Genomic DNA, 16,626 nt, shown 5'->3' with positions numbered 1-16,626 from the left:
ATGGAAAAGCTGAGAAGCCAATTGTCACATTACTTTTGGTCCCTTGACAAGAGGGAGGCACATATGCAAACTGTTCTAATTCCTAAACCGTTCGCCTGATTTGGATGTAAATACCCTCAAATTAAAGCTGACAGTCTGCAGTTAAAGCACATCTTGTTCGTTTCATTTCAAATCCATTGTGATGGTGTATACAGCCAGAAATGTTAGAATTGTGTCCCAATATTTATGGACCTGACTGTATAAACAAGTAATCCTCCTGAAAAAAATCAACGCATTTCAACCATAAGACAGGTCTTCTTCATGTATCCATAGTATGAATCCATGAAGAAGACATCTCTTATGGTTGAAATGTGTTGATTTTATGCAGGAGGATTACTTGCTTATACATTTTTTAAATGAAGAAATAAAGAATCATTAATTTCACTCGCTGGATCCATTTGGACTTTTTTGCTACATGTAATCAAACAAGCCTGGGTCTAAGAGATACATAAATAATTATACGCTTGGTGATAAATGGCTGAAAACAGTTGATCCTAATTATTGCCTAGTGTAAACCTGTCTGCTACAGATGAGAAAATTAACTCTTTAGTCTCAATATTCAACCAAATTTTTCAGAAAATCTGAATCGTTAGAATTAGAATTTCTTGAGATTTGATTTTGGATAATTTTTCCAGACGGAGGAGAGAGACTTTCAAAGCACTTTCAATTTGTGTAGAAGCGATTTGTTCTAGGATCATATTTCTTGGCCAATTTGGACCCAAACCAATTTTAGGAAATTGGCTCATCTCTAATGCCTGCCAATCAAATAACAAATAAGCAAATGCTCATTTGTCATTGATCATATCTTTTACACTAAAATGAAAATCATTGATTGTTGGGAAAACAGGAAGCATACTGCCTTAAAAATGTAAACTCCATGGGGATCATGCAAATGATTGATTGCCCGAACATACTGATGATAATTATGTGTAAATAGAAGTAAAAGAAGAACAATTGACTTGCTATCTCGTCAGTAAGCACTCTTATCTGCCTATGTAAATGAGCCCTAATATAAGTCATCTTATTCCTCTTATGGTCAGTTCTGATCTATGGTCACATGATCAGGTCCATGCAGCTCTTTCTTATTTTCTGTAAAGTTATGTCCATAGACTTGCCAAAGCAGCAACTGGGCCAGTGATTAGAGACTGTCTATGTAACTAGCTGGGTGGGAGGAGCAATAAACTAGCTGGGAGTGGTTAGGGGCAGTGATAGGGGAGTGTCTATATAACTAGCTGGGTGTTAGGGGCAGTGATACGGCAGTGTCTATGGGGCAGTTAGGGGCAGTGATAGGGCGGTGTCTATGTAACTAGATGGGTAGGAGGAGCTATAAATTAGCTGGGTGTGGTTAGGGGCAGTGATAGGGGAGTACCTATGTAACTAGCTGGGTGGGAGGGGCTATAAACTAGCTGGGCATTATTGGGGCAGTGATAGAGGAGTATCTATGTGACTAGCTAGGTAGGAGGAGCTATAAACTAGCTGAGTGTGCTTAGGGGCAGAGATAGGGGAGTGTCTATGTAACCAGCTGGGTGGGAGGGGCTATAAACTAGCTAAGGATTATTAAGGGCAGTGCTGGAGCCATTACAGAGAAAGGACAAGTGCATCATGGGTTTATTGGATAGAGCAACAGGAAGTGCAACATACAGATTACAAAGAAACCAGAGGGATTATTTGAAAAAACAGGACAAGAGAGTTTATGCAAAAAAAAAAAAAAACATAGGGAAGATGTATATGATGTAAGCAAGTACATGACCATATCTGTTAAAAACCATGGTAATCATAGAAAACCCCTTTAAACACATTTTTCAGGGTGGCTTTATAGATAGCTTCATACATATAGGAGTTTTCCAAGACTTGTCTACTGATGAACTATCCTCTGATCGGCAGGGGTCCCAAGTGTCGGACCACCACCAATAAGATACTGATGACCGATCCAGAGGATACTCAATTGAATGAAATCAACAGAATTTTAATAAATGTGGCTAAAACGTCACATCATTTTCTTCATATAGAACAATACTACACAGACTGCTATGCTCTGTGGGATATCCAACATCTATGGGTGAAAAACAACTTCTTAACCAATATGCCACCCTGTCATACCCACACAATTGCACAGCTGCAGTCTCTGGGGGACCAGATTGTAACACAGACACTATTAGAGAACTAGTGAACATGTGGTTTAAGCTTCTAAGGATATTTATTCAAAGTTTGCAAATATACGGGAAAGATGCCACATTCAATAGCAGTGGGAAACTTTCTGAACAGTAGAGTATCCACTCCTACAACAAAAGTATCTATGCTATAGCGGAAAGAACTAGAAAGCTGGTAATAAAGGTGCCGGATGTATGAATCTGAATTAATATGCATGATATTCCTCAGCTTTATACACATTCAATGTACTCATATTTTTCTCAGGACTCATATATTTGTGCCCTGAACTTTTCTCGATTGCTTTTTTATCAGGTTTACAAATCATATCAAATAGGTATATTGCAGAGCTGTGTGATATTATTTTCTCTGCTTATAGCAGAATGTATTGAATTATGCTTTGCTCCTGTAAGGCTGCTGCTATTCTCTTCACATTGAGTGAGAATGACTGTGGGGGCTGTAAATTCACTTGGCTTCCAGCATTACTGGTTAAATCAAGAGCCCTATTCAAGCTTAGAGAAGAGACAGAGCAAGTGTTCATTACACAAATCAATTTGGTCAAAAGTACAGCACAGTGGGTACTCAAGCGTTGCTCACATAATATTGTCAACTTAATCATATTGTGCCTAGACAAAATTCACATGCTTTTCTCCTCATGAAATAGCTTGATTGGAGCATTTGGTGTCTACGAAATAGACTTTTTTGTTACTTATTGCAATTTTTTTTATATATAGAAACAAAGTAGATTAATTTAGAAGTTTGCTGGAGTTATACACAAACATAGAAAAGGATTCTTTACGGTAAGAGCAGTGAGACTATGGAACTCTCTGCCTGAGGAGGTGGTGATGGTGAGTACAATAGAGGAATTCAAGAGGGGCCTGGATGTGTTTCTGGAGCGTAATAATATTACAGGCTATAGCTACAAGAGAGGGGTCGTTGGTCCAGGAAGTTATTCTGATTGCCTGATTGGAATCGGGAAGGAATTTTTTATTCCCCTAAAGTGAGGAAAATTGGCTTCTACCTCACAGTTTTTTTTTTGCCTTCCTCTGGATCAACTTGCAGGATAACAGGCCGAACTGGATGGACAAATGTCTTTTTTCGGCCTTATGTACTATGTTGCTATGTTGTTACTATGTTACTATGTTGCTATTCATTAAAGAGAAAAAAGTCAAATTGCTGGGATGTTAAAATAAGCATTTACATAGAATTTATATACAGGATGTTGTTTAGACGTTCTCCAGGCTTTTTTATATTGATGACCTATTCTCAGGCTACGTTATCAATATCAGATCGGTGGAGGTTTGACACCTTGCACCCCCGCCGATCAGCTGTTTGAGGAGATGGGACACAGTGCGCACATGCTGTTCCATTCTCTCTTCCTGCTCTCTGCTGTATGCTGTATGCAACAAGGGGCCAGGTAAGGTAAGGTTCATAGTAAGGAAACAGACCAAGTTTAGGGTAGACAGAGTTCAAACATTTCTGAGAAACAAGCCTGAGGTCAGGGCTGACAGCAAAGGAGCAATATGGGAAACAGACTAAGGTCAGGGCAAATTGCTGAGAATGAGAGTTGGTTGTCAGACAGAACTTTGGTATATGGTTTTCTGACAGAATAACACACCTTCACTATTAATTAGAGACTAGGAACTTAAAGCTTCAGGTACCCTCCCAGTGAGGAAGCTGCATTAACTACACAGTAGTGGACAGCTATAGGCTGGAGAAGAATTTGGTTGTGCATATACTTGTCTTTTAAGAGGACAGAAACAAGCATGGGTGCTCTATAGGACAAGAGGCCCACACAAGGAACACAGGCCACAGCCTGCAGATGACACAAGAGATGCTGGGGGAGTAGGGTGAATGAAACCATAGAATGAAACTGCAGCCTGCAGAAGACATAAGGGATGCTAGGGGAGTAGAGCTAACGAAACCGGACTGCTGGCTGACTGAGGAAGCCAGCTGTGTAAGTAGTGTGGCTTCTGTGTCCACAAGGAGGAGCAGGGCAGTGGCAGGTACAAGGCGCCAATGCAAAGAAATTATAAAATGGTCTTAGGAATACTTAATTCAGGCTTTATCTCTAATTCAGTATGCCACTAATCACATAGCACAAACATTTCTGTCTATTTTTTTTTTACCTTCTTAAATTATAGATCTAGAGCCATTATTTTCTTTATTAGACAATATGTTTAATAGTTAAACTGGAAATATTATGTGAAATAAATGTGAAAATTAAAATGTTCACACACAATATTTATTTATTTATTTATTGATTACAGAATCTGAGATGAAAGTATGAGAGAACAGCAAGGTAAACAATTAATTATAGAAGGCCTAGAAAATCAGGTCTAAACCAGGTCACTGTGTTTTCCAGAGTTGATGCAGAGAGCATAAATGCGTTGTTAATTGCAAAGAGTCATGGTGTGCATGTAGACCAGTAATTTACACAGGAACTAAAGGCCGCGGAAGAGCAGCTAATCATAACGAATGGAGAAACTAATAATTAATATATGACAGCGCTGGATTACACTGTGTATTTAACAAACATAATTTACTTGAAGACATTTAAAAGAACCCAGGTTAGGTTCATCTTAATGACACTGCTTCTGTAAGTGCATTAAAGGGATTATGTCACCTCGTTTTAGCCTATAGAGCTGCGGACATGCGCGGCTAGATCGCCGCTAGCATGTCCGCAATATACCTGTCCCATAGCGCTGTGTCCTTTTATTGTGTTAAAAAAATTATTTTAGAGATATGTAAATGAGCCTGGTAAGGTGCCCAAGGGGCTGTACCAACCTTCTTGGAGCCCAGCCACGTTCCCCTGTGAAGGAGCCCAGCACCGCCTGCATCCTCCAAATCTCCTCCTTGCTCACAGTTAGATCACCATAATCTCGCGATGCGCAGTGCCGGCATAGTGTTCCTTCCCTGAGGCTAGCATCAGCCTCAGGGAAGGAACTGTGCATGCCTGCACATACCTTTATATTGCTTTCTACAAAGAATGTACCTTAAAAGAGTTTTCCTACAATACGATCTTATTCCCTAGACACAAAATGCTGAAGTAATATCAGAGAACAAGAGTCCCATTCCCCAAATTAATGGAGCAGCAGGTTTAGCAAAGATGCTGATGCTCCATTCATTTTCTATGGCACTACCAGAGATATCCATGTGCAGTGCTCAGCTATTTATTTTATTTTATGTGAATGGAAACAGTAAATCTTCTCCAAGGATGAAGAGAAGCCAGTTCTAGTTGTAGATACAAACATATGTGTTTTTCAGCTCTTTAAGCTATTTGGAAAGTTGTTCCATTGTTCCCTTTTCCATTGTAGATGTAGCAGAGCCATGTTCCCCAGCCTGTGGCCATGATGCGAGTTTTAGTTTTGCAACAGTTGGAGAATCCCGGGTTGACGATCAGAAAGATCACTTCAGTAAAGCAATACAAATTATTATTTTAACATCAACTCAGTTAGCAAAATTGTATTTTAAAACACTGCAAATTAGCATCTAGTGCATGGGTACTCAACTGGCAGACCACAGTCCAAATGCGGACCATGGTTGCCAACTGTCCCAACCTCTGTATGTCTTCAGGACATGGATAAAGTTAAATACAATGGTGAAGAAGGGAACCATCATCCTCCTGCTTCAACATCCCCCTGCTACCTGTAGTTCAGTGCAAACCGGCATGATGTAGTGATGTCAGTACACCTGCTGTGCTCAACCACAGACAGCGCAGCACACAGCAGAGCAGACGTGCTCCGCTCTATCATGAGAATGTGGGTAGACAAGTATTAAAACTGGAGGCACAACTCTGTGAGGGAAACCATCTAAGGAAGCATAATTGTGAAGGGGCTATTTAGGGGGCATGAGTGTGTGGGGGTCAACAATGGGGGCATAACTGTGAGAGAGCCAGTAAAGGGGGCATAACTATAAGGGAGCATAAATGTTGGGGGTCATCTAAGAGAGCACAACCCTGTGAAGGGGGACATCTAGGGGCATAACAGTCAGGCAATCACTAAACAAGGAAAGACTATGAGTATTTAACGTGTGGGGGCCTCTTGGACCTTCACTCTGTAGCAACTCAGGTATATGGCCCTTTACAAAAAGCTCTTGAGTACCCCTTATCTAGAGTATCAATATGTAATATAAAACTATATTAAGTTACATAGATAGATCATGTCATTGTTTTATTTCTCCAAAAAATAGACTCCCTATGCCTATGCTTAAGTGATTTTCTTGTCACAGTGGCTGCTCGATGACTGGCTAATACTGTAGCCAGAGCTCCCCAGACATTTCTCATCAATAATGTTCTAATATAAATACTTGTTTGTCTGGGTTTTTAAATTAGAAAGTTAATCTCAACAGCACACCAGTAGATCTGTAGAGAGTCATGCAGAAAATGAGTGGACATGACCTTTTTGATGAAATGACAAATGATGTGTTCCACTTCAAGTAGTACAAAATGCACTGACAGCATAATCACCAAGACAAACGTAAGAAACGATCAGTCTATACAAAATAGTGCATAATTCAAATATATTATTATGTAAATGAGATAGATGAATAGATAGATTAGATAGATAGATAGATAGATAGATAGATAGATAGATAGATAGATAGACATTAAAATGTAATACAGTTATCAACATATTTATGGGGAGGGGACGTATGTATACTGAATATTACCTATTCATAAGATATTGTGAATAGGAACATGTCAGGGAAAAATAATATTACTCAGGTATTTTCTAAAGAACACTTTTATCTGTCAAAAGATTTGTTTAGGTCTTTGGAAAATACATAACTAAAAAGGTTTCCTTTAATTTGCAGTCACATTTCTGACCTGGTTCCAAACATCCTCTAGTCGTATTCCATTGTATGGAGCAGGTGCAATGATGGGGAACAGTGATCTCTCATTTAACAGTTCAGATGCCACGTTCAAAGTTGACTGCAGCATCTGAGAGTGAAATTCAGCCAGTCACATTCAGTCACATATCAGGGGATTAATCAGGGGTTAAAACAAAAAAAATACATACTCATCTTATCCATTTGATCGTGGAGATGCCGTTGCGGCCATCTTGATTGAAGAAAACATGCCGATTCTCGAGCGTTTTGACCTCACCACTAGTGTTGATCGCAAATATTCTAATCCCAAATTTTTATCGCGAATATTTGCGCTTCAAGAATTTGCGAAGATGTAGAATATAGTGCTATATATTTGTAATCGCGAATATTCTAGATTTTTTTTATCATCAGCAACCTCCCTTCTTGCTTGTGGGCCAATGAGAAGGCTGCAATATCTTTGTCAGAGCTTAGCAACATCCCTAGCAACCAATAGGTAAGTTGCCTACCCCTTTACTATATAAGAAATTCCCCAGCAGCCATTTTCTGCTGTTTTTTTGCAGTCCTGACAGAGAGCAGTGACATTGCTGTGCTCTGTGCTTTCATCTGGATCCTTATCCAATTACGTTAGATAGTTAGTTAGCTCATATATATAATACAGATAGTTAGTGGGAGTCAGTGTAGGTTAGATTGTGATATAGTGTAGCTGATGGTTCTAGTGCAGGGTGTTAGGTAGTGTGATAGGAATTACTGTTTCTCTGCTGTCCATACATACATGATACAGACATAGTGCTGTGATGTTACAACAATACTTGGTGCACCAATCAGTAATATCTATGCAGACCTGATAAAATGTGAAGTTGTATGCATTGTGCAAAAAATATGTGCATCATTTGTGCCGATTTGTGCAATCGCGAAAATAATAACTGGAGATCACGAATTATAGAATTTGCAAATTTTTTGTGAATATTATGGAAAAAATTAGCAAAATATCGCGTAAATGAATATTGCCTATGCCGCTCATCACTACTCACCATGCCCCCGCCCAGCGTGATGATGTGGTTACAGCGTGATGACGTACATGTCAGCATGCATGACAATTGGTGAATCAAACTTTTCCGGAATTTCAGGTCGAATTCCAATTCGTTAACTTCGATTCGCTCTCAACACTAAATGCTAGATGTCAGTCTATTATCTGTACTTTTTCTTGCTTCTTCTATGGCAAGCGTGTGAATCAGGCTTGCAGTGACATATGTTTTTTTTTTTACTTGAGTCGAGGGGTAACTTATACAGGCACCAGAGCCTCCTGGTAGGGCTGGGGAACACAAACTTCTACCCTATACTATATATACTCGCTAACATTGAAATTGCCATCTCAGTTTATTCCATATCAAGTATGAGCGCCACCATATGCAGAAATACATCTGCACTTACATAGCTTAGCATGCTATCATTGAGGTTATTATTGGTTGACTGAGGAATGTTCTGCCACTCTAAATGCATTTGGCCATGCAAATCATCAAGTTCAGCTGCTGGCAACTCCCTTTGCAATTGTTAACCAATGACGTCCCAGATGTGATGTATGGGAGACAAGTCCTGAGAGGCTGTAAGCCATGGTAGAGCATTTAGGCCATATAGGCCGCCCACGGTAACACAACCAACATGCAGCCTTGCGTTATCCTATTTAAAAATCTCTCCTGGCTAAAATGTTTTCTTAAACCTGGCTTTTATGCCCCTTCCACTAGCTATAGATTGAAGCTCAGACCTTGAAAATATGATCATATGCAGGTTAGCGGCACCTTGTTCTTCCTCAGTTTGCATAACCTTACAACTAATCTTTCTTGATGTTGCAGTTTTAATATTGAGGAGTTTATATAGATAAAAGTAATTGCACATCTTATAAAAGTGTTACATATAATCTTAGATCTAAGAACTCTTATTAAATTATTATTTTAATCATATTACAGTGTAAATATATAATTTTGAATGTAAAGCCAGCTGGTAAATGTTGGCAATGATTGATAAAAGAAAACCTGCGATAAGTAAAATATGAGTTTGCACTGTAATTATATCAGATCAGAGTTATAGTTACATTAAATATGGATGCAAATGATACAACAAAATAGATATTCTCTGAAGTTGGCAGATTCTCCATAGTAAAACCTGTTACTGTGTGTAATTGTATAATTGTGTAATTTAGCACTTATGTAAATGCTTCTAATCTCTTAGAAAGATAAATAAGGCTTCATAGGGAACTGCACATAATCTCACAAATGGATTATTGCCAAATGGCAAAAAAATTGGGATGAGGCATTATTGAAACAAATGATAAATATTGAACTATTGAAGCTGTTCTACTTACAGTAGGTATGACTAGTTTTGTAATGTACTTATTATCCATTTTGTATAATATACATTTTTTTTCCTCTTATAATTCAATTGTATTTTTCATATTGAAGGAACCAAAAACTTTTTAACTCACAAGTAGAGATGAGCGAATCACTCAAGTGTGAATCGATTCTACCTGACTTCAAAGTGCTCCAATTGGCCTGGAAATTTTGTATATGACACTCTGGCGGCTCTTAGGACTTTATCTGACCCCTTTCAATCTCTTTTACTCTAAGATAACATTAGTAACATCAAATAAAAATTTTATGGCTATAAGTATTTTTTTTCCTTGTTTCTCACTTTTTTTAAATTTTTTAACTTAATAATTTTTTCTCTCTCTCCGCCAAATTCGCCCAAATCGAATCAACAAAGATTTGGAAGTTTTCCCTGATTTTTCACAAATGTTTAGGACTAATCTGATTAGTTTAAAATCAATAAGCTCATCTCTATTAATGAGGAACATTGAAGTGTAAGAAGTCATGTTGAGTCATATCAAAAATTCTCTCAAAGATGTAACTGAATAACAAACACCCAAAACAATCACAGATAAAATAAAATGCAGAAATGTTCAGTGTGAAAATAACAATGGTGATATTATGATTGTGCAAGGTGTAGATGACAATTGGGGCATCAGTGATAAGTGCCTTAAAATATTTTTAGAAGCTACAATTCTGTTCTCATCCTGGTATTATTTACAATAATACAAATATTCCATATTCTGCAGTCACTTTATTTGGTCTACTGTTTATAGCGATAATAACAATTCATAATAATTTAGTTCAATATATGTTTTCACATTACAGCAAACAGATGAGTCAGCACAGACTGACGGACAACAACAGACACAGTCTTCCGAAAATACAGAAAACAAAACACAGCCGAAGAGACTTCATGTTTCAAATATTCCTTTCAGATTTAGAGATCCAGACCTTAGACAAATGTTTGGGGTAAGTAAAAATAATATATATTTTTTAAAGTAATGATATCAATGTGTGCATTTAGGATCAAAAATGTGAGATATGTCTATAAAAAAAACATTTCCACTCTCTGAGCGAATAATTCTGCCATAAGGTAGGTCATATATAATCAACCTGTTATTCTAGTGGGAAAATGTGAGAACTTCAATACGTAGAAACACTACCTAAGTTTTATCTCGCTAGACAGTAATGGCCTATTAGTTTACTTTTTTGTTCCTTTAATCAGCATTTAAAGCAGGAAAATTAAATCAATGGGTCCCCCATGATACAATTACTTCAGGATTCATCAAGAAGCAACCCCATGCATAGCCTTTAACTTGTTAGTGTAGAGGTGATGTATTATAGCAGCTGACTGATGGAATTTTACACCTGCGCATAAGGTTGACAACTGCTTCTAAATCAATTCTTGAAGATTTCATTAGCTACAAGATTAAATCTCCTGGATGTCCTAGAAAATCCAACTATGTGCTATCTAGATTTAATTCCAATAGACTCCAAGTCAGTTCAGTAAAGCTTGGGATAATTGTAAAAGCTTTACAATCCCTTCACATTTCAGGCTTATAAGGTTACCTCTCAATTGCCAATTTTCCAGTTTATTTAAGATAATTAAAAAGGGGTGTTGACTTTGTTTGAGGTAGTTGGTGCAAAGTCACAAACATTTATTTCCTAATGGCCAAGTCTATCCATTTTCCTTTGGTTTGCTCTACAGTTCTTTGACTTGAAGTAAACTACAGAAAACCACAAATAACACATCACAATATCATCCAGGGATGTGTACATTTGGATTTTCTGTATTGACAAACTCTGCTTTACTACACATATTTCAATCTTAACCAATTTTTTTTTTGTCCTTTAAAATCTAAGAAATGAGAGGTAAAAGGATTGTAAGGAAAATCAATAAAATAGTAATGTATTCAAAATTTTTAAAACATGCATACACTATATTTACAGATATAAGCCAGATCCGTGTTTTAACATAAAAGCAACACATCTAAATAACAGCCCAAAAGGAGAGTTGATTGAGTAGATATCTAGCATACATATTTAGCAAGTATAGCATGTAGACACCCACAAATTTAGGGAAACCAAGTGTGTTTGGTCCTTCTTGCATCTTTTAATATAAAAAATAAGGCTTCCATGAAATGATAAGATTTTACAAATTGTTGGAAAAGAGGACCTGTCACCTCTCCTGACATGTCTGTTTTAGAAACAGCTTGTATTCCCTATATAATAACAATTCTGGAGCATTTATTCTTATGACTAGGGATTAGTGAAGTGAGCTATCGAATCTAGATCCAAAGTCGATTCACTCAAAACTTTGTTTTAATGCTTTATCGAGATTAATCTTTGTACAGAATTAAAATAAAAAATGTGCTGTCACTGAAGTCTCACGGGACTTCAGTGAAAAACTATGGGATTTGATTGTTCAACTTCAAAATCATTTTAAAACAGGTACCAGTCAATATCAAAGCCGACTTTGGCTAACATTTTAAAATGGTTTTCAAGTTTAATAATCAAATGCTGAAATTATTCACCTCAACAGAGCCTATACATTTTAATGCTGTACAGAGACTGATCTCCATACAGCAATAAAATGAAGTTTTGAGCGAAGCTCGCTTTGCTCATCCCTACTTATGGATCTGTGTTGTGTGCCATTCATCTATTACTCCCGATGGAAGTCTTGAATTATATACTATAAGTTTGGAATTAAGGTCCAGATTGGGGTGATGTTCTTGTACACGCTGACACAATCCAATCAGCGCTGCCAGTGTCAGACTTTGCAGGGACACCCTCCTCAACTGGTAAGACCCATCTGGACCTCCACTGCAAACTGATAGCAATTCCTTCATATGGTAACTTTTAGCAGGAGTAATTGATGAATGGCACAACAGATAGCTGTAAGAATAGATGGTCCAGAATTGTAATTTCATGGGGAATGCAAGCAGTTTCTAAACAGACATGTCAGGACAGGTTTCAGGTTCTCTTTAAGTATCTGTGATACGTTGTTTCTTTGTTACGGCTTTACCATACACTGGTCTCATTGCATATGAAAATCACCATGAATGAAAAAATTATTCCTTCCAACTGTACCTTTGTACCTAATAATTTCAAAATTTGAAATATATGTTAATATAAATAGCTTTTGACAATTCACCATATTTAATAACTTTTAATTACACTTTTAATGTTATGTTATTCTGCATAAATGATAACATGTAAAATGTTCTTCAGCTGCAGAAAATCAGACAAAAACTTCCAACATACAGTCCAGACCAAAAGTTTGGACACACCTTCTCATTCAAAAAGTTTTCTTTATTTTCATGACTATGAAGGCATCAAAACTATGAATTAACACATGTGGAATTATATACATAACAAACAAGTGTGAAACAACTGAAAATATGTCATATTCTAGGTTCTTCAAATTCTCTTGGCATTCTCTTGATGAGCTTCAAGAGGTAGTCCCCTGAAATGGTCTTCCAACAGTCTTGAAGGAGCTCCCAGAGATGCTTAGCACTTGTTGGCCCTTTTGCCTTCACTCTGCGGTACAGCTCACCCCAAACCATCTCGATTGGGTTCAGGTCCGGTGACTGTGGAGGCCAGGTCATCTGGTGCAGCACCCCATCACTCTCCTTCATGGTCAAATAGCCCTTACTTTCAAAGTTTTCCCAATTTTTCGGCTGACTGACTGACCTTCATTTCTTAACCACCTCAGCCCCCAGTGCTTAAACACCCTGAAAGACCAGGCCACTTTTTACACTTCTGACCTACACTACTTTCACCGTTTATTGCTCGGTCATGCAACTTACCACCCAAATGAATTTTACCTCCTTTTCTTCTCACTAATAGAGCTTTCATTTGGTGGTATTTCATTGCTGCTGACATTTTTACTTTTTTTGTTATTAATCGAAATTTAACGATTTTTTTGCAAAAAAATGACATTTTTCACTTTCAGTTGTAAAATTTTGCAAAAAAAACGACATCCATATAGAAATTTTGCTCTAAATTTATAGTTCTACATGTCTTTGATAAAAAAAAAATGTTTGGGTAAAAAAAAAATGGTTTGGGTAAAAGTTATAGCGTTTACAAACTATGGTACAAAAATGTGAATTTCCGCTTTTTGAAGCAGCTCTGACTTTCTGAGCACCTGTCATGTTTCCTGAGGTTCTACAATGGCCAGACAGTACAAACACCCCACAAATGACCCCATTTCTGAAAGTACACACCCTAAGGTATTCGCTGATGGGCATAGTGAGTTCATAGAACTTTTTATTTTTTGTCACAAGTTAGCGGAAAATGATGATTTTTTTTTTTTTTTTTTTTCCTTACAAAGTCTCATATTCCACTAACTTGTGACAAAAAATAAAAACTTCTATGAACTCACTATGCCCATCAGCGAATACCTTGGGGTCTCTTCTTTCCAAAATGGGGTCACTTGTGGGGTAGTTATACTGCCCTGGCATTCTAGGGGCCCAAATGTGTGGTAAGGAGTTTGAAATCAAATTCTGTAAAAAATGACCTGTGAAATCCGAAAGGTGCTCTTTGGAATATGGGCCCCTTTGCCCACCTAGGCTGCAAAAAAGTGTCACACATCTGGTATCTCCGTACTCAGGAGAAGGTGGGGAATGTGTTTTGGGGTGTCATTTTATATATACCCATGCTGGGTGAGAGAAATATCTTGGCAAAAGACAACTTTTCCCATTTTTTTATACAAAGTTGTCATTTGACCAAGATATTTATCTCACCCAGCATGGGTATATGTAAAAAGACACCCCAAAACACATTCCTCAACTTCTCCTGAGTACGGGGATACCAGATGTGTGACACTTTTTTGCAGCCTAGGTGGGCAAAGGGGCCCATATTCCAAAGAGCACCTTTCGGATTTCACTCCTCATTTTTTCCTGAATTTGATTTCAAACTCCTTACCACACATTTGGGCCCCTAGAAAACCAGGGCAGTATAACTACCCCACAAGTGACCCCATTTTGGAAAGAAGACACCCCAAGGTATTCCGTGAGGGGCATGGCGAGTTCCTAGAATTTTTTATTTTTTGTCACAAGTTAGTGGAAAATGATGATTTTTTTTTTTTATTTTTTTTTTCATACAAAGTCTCATATTCCACAAACTTGTGACAAAAAATAAAAACTTCCATGAACTCACTATGCCCATCAGCGAATACCTTGGGGTCTCTTCTTTCCAAAATGGGGTCACTTGTGGGGTAGTTATACTGCCCTGGCATTCTAGGGGCCCAAATGTGTGGTAAGTAGGTAAATGACCTGTGAAATCCGAAAGGTGCTCTTTGGAATGTGGGCCCCTTTGCCCACCTAGGCTGCAAAAAAGTGTCACACATCTGGTATCTCTGTATTCAGGAGAAGTTGAGGAATGTGTTTTGGGGTGTCTTTTTACATATACCCATGCTGGGTGAGAGAAATATCTTGGTCAAATGCCAACTTTGTATAAAAAAATGGGAAAAGTTGTCTTTTGCCAAGATATTTCTCTCACCCAGCATGGGTATATGTAAAATGACACCCCAAAACACATTCCCCAACTTCTCCCGATTACGGAGATACCAGATGTGTGACACTTTTTTGCAGCCGAGGTGGGCAAAGGGGCCCATATTCAAAAGAGCACCTTTCGGATTTCACAGGTCATTTTTTACAGAATTTGATTTCAAACTCCTTACCACACATTTGGGCCCCTAGAATGCCAGGGCAGTATAACTACCCCACAAGTGACCCCATTTTGGAAAGAAGAGACCCCAAGGTATTCGCTGATGGGCAAAGTGAGTTCATGGAAGTTTTTATTTTTTGTCACAAGTTAGTGGAATATGAGACTTTGTATGAAAAAAAAAAAAAAAAAAAAAAATAAGCATTTTCCACTAACTTGTGACAAAAAATAAAAAATTCTAGGAACTCGCCATGCCCCTCACGGAATACCTTGGGGTGTCTTCTTTCCAAAATGGGGTCACTTGTGGGGTAGTTATACTGCCCTGGCATTTTCCAGGGGCCCTAATGTGTGGTAAGTAGGTAAATGACCTGTGAAATCCTAAAGGTGCTCTTTGGAATATGGGCCCCTTTGCCCACCTAGGCTGCAAAAAAGTGTCACACATGTGGTATCGCCGTATTCAGGAGAAGTTGGGGAATGTGTTTTGGGGTGTCATTTTACATATACCCATGCTGGGTGAGAGAAATATCTTGGCAAAAGACAACTTTTCCCATTTTTTTATACAAAGTTGGCATTTGACACAGATATTTCTCTCACCCAGCATGGGTATATGTAAAATGACACCCCAAAACACATTCCCCAACTTCTCCTGAGTACGGCGATACCAGATGTGTGACACTTTTTTGCAGCCTAGATGCGCAAAGGTGCCCAAATTCCTTTTAGGAGGGCATTTTTAGACATTTGGATACCAGACTTCTTCTCACGCTTTGGGGCCCCTAGAATGCCAGGGCAGTATAAATACCCCACATGTGACCCCATTTTGGAAAGAAGACACCCCAAGGTATTCAATGAGGGGCATGGCGAGTTCATAGAAATTTTTTTTTTTTGGCACAAGTTAGCGGAAATTGATATTTTTAATTTTTTTCTCACAAAGTCTCCCGTTCCGCTAACTTGGGACAAAAATTTCAATCTTTTATGGACTCAATATGCCCCTCACGGAATACCTGGGGGTGTCTTCTTTCCGAAATGGGGTCACATGTGGGGTATTTATACTGCCCTGGCATTCTAGGGGCCCTAAAGCGTGAGAAGAAGTCTGGAATATAAATGTCTAAAAAATTTTACGCATTTGGATTCCGTGAGGGGTATGGTGAGTTCATGTGAGATTTTATTTTTTGACACAAGTTAGTGGAATATGAGACTTTGTAAGAAAAAAAAAAAAAAATTCTGCTAACTTGGGCCAAAAAAATATCTGAATGGAGCCTTACAGAGGGGTGATCAATGACAGGGGGGTGATAAATGACAGGGGGGTGATCAATGACAGGGGGGTGATCAATGACAGGGGGGTGATCAATGACAGGGGGGTGATCAGGGAGTCTATATGGGGTGATAACCACAGTCATTGATCACGCCCGTGTAAGGCTTCATTCAGACGTCCGGATGCGTTTTGCGGATCCGATCCATCTATCAGTGCATCCGTAAAAATCATGCGGACATCTGAATGGAGCTTTACAGGGGGGTAATCAATGACAGGGGGGTGATCAATGACAGGGGGGTGATCAGGGAGTCTATATGGGGTGATCAC

The 16,626-nt window shown here is 38.3% G+C and overlaps 1 protein-coding gene across 5 annotated transcripts in view; it reads left to right on the top strand.

The window, feature by feature from the left end:
- RBFOX1 (RNA binding fox-1 homolog 1) overlaps nucleotides 1-16,626 on the top strand; it is a 363,548-nt gene that overhangs the window by 93,135 nt on the left and 253,787 nt on the right. For all 5 annotated transcript variants that reach the window (XM_040440370.1, XM_040440372.1, XM_040440369.1 and 2 more), the window contains exon 3: nucleotides 10,206-10,349. In XM_040440370.1, coding sequence (XP_040296304.1) covers nucleotides 10,206-10,349 — 144 coding nt within the window. The remainder of the gene's footprint in view (nucleotides 1-10,205; nucleotides 10,350-16,626) is intronic.

This window comes from Bufo bufo, chromosome 7 (genome assembly GCF_905171765.1).
Source record: "Bufo bufo chromosome 7, aBufBuf1.1, whole genome shotgun sequence".
Taxonomy (NCBI): Eukaryota; Metazoa; Chordata; class Amphibia; order Anura; family Bufonidae; genus Bufo; species Bufo bufo.
This window is presented reverse-complemented; position numbering and strand designations above follow the sequence as displayed.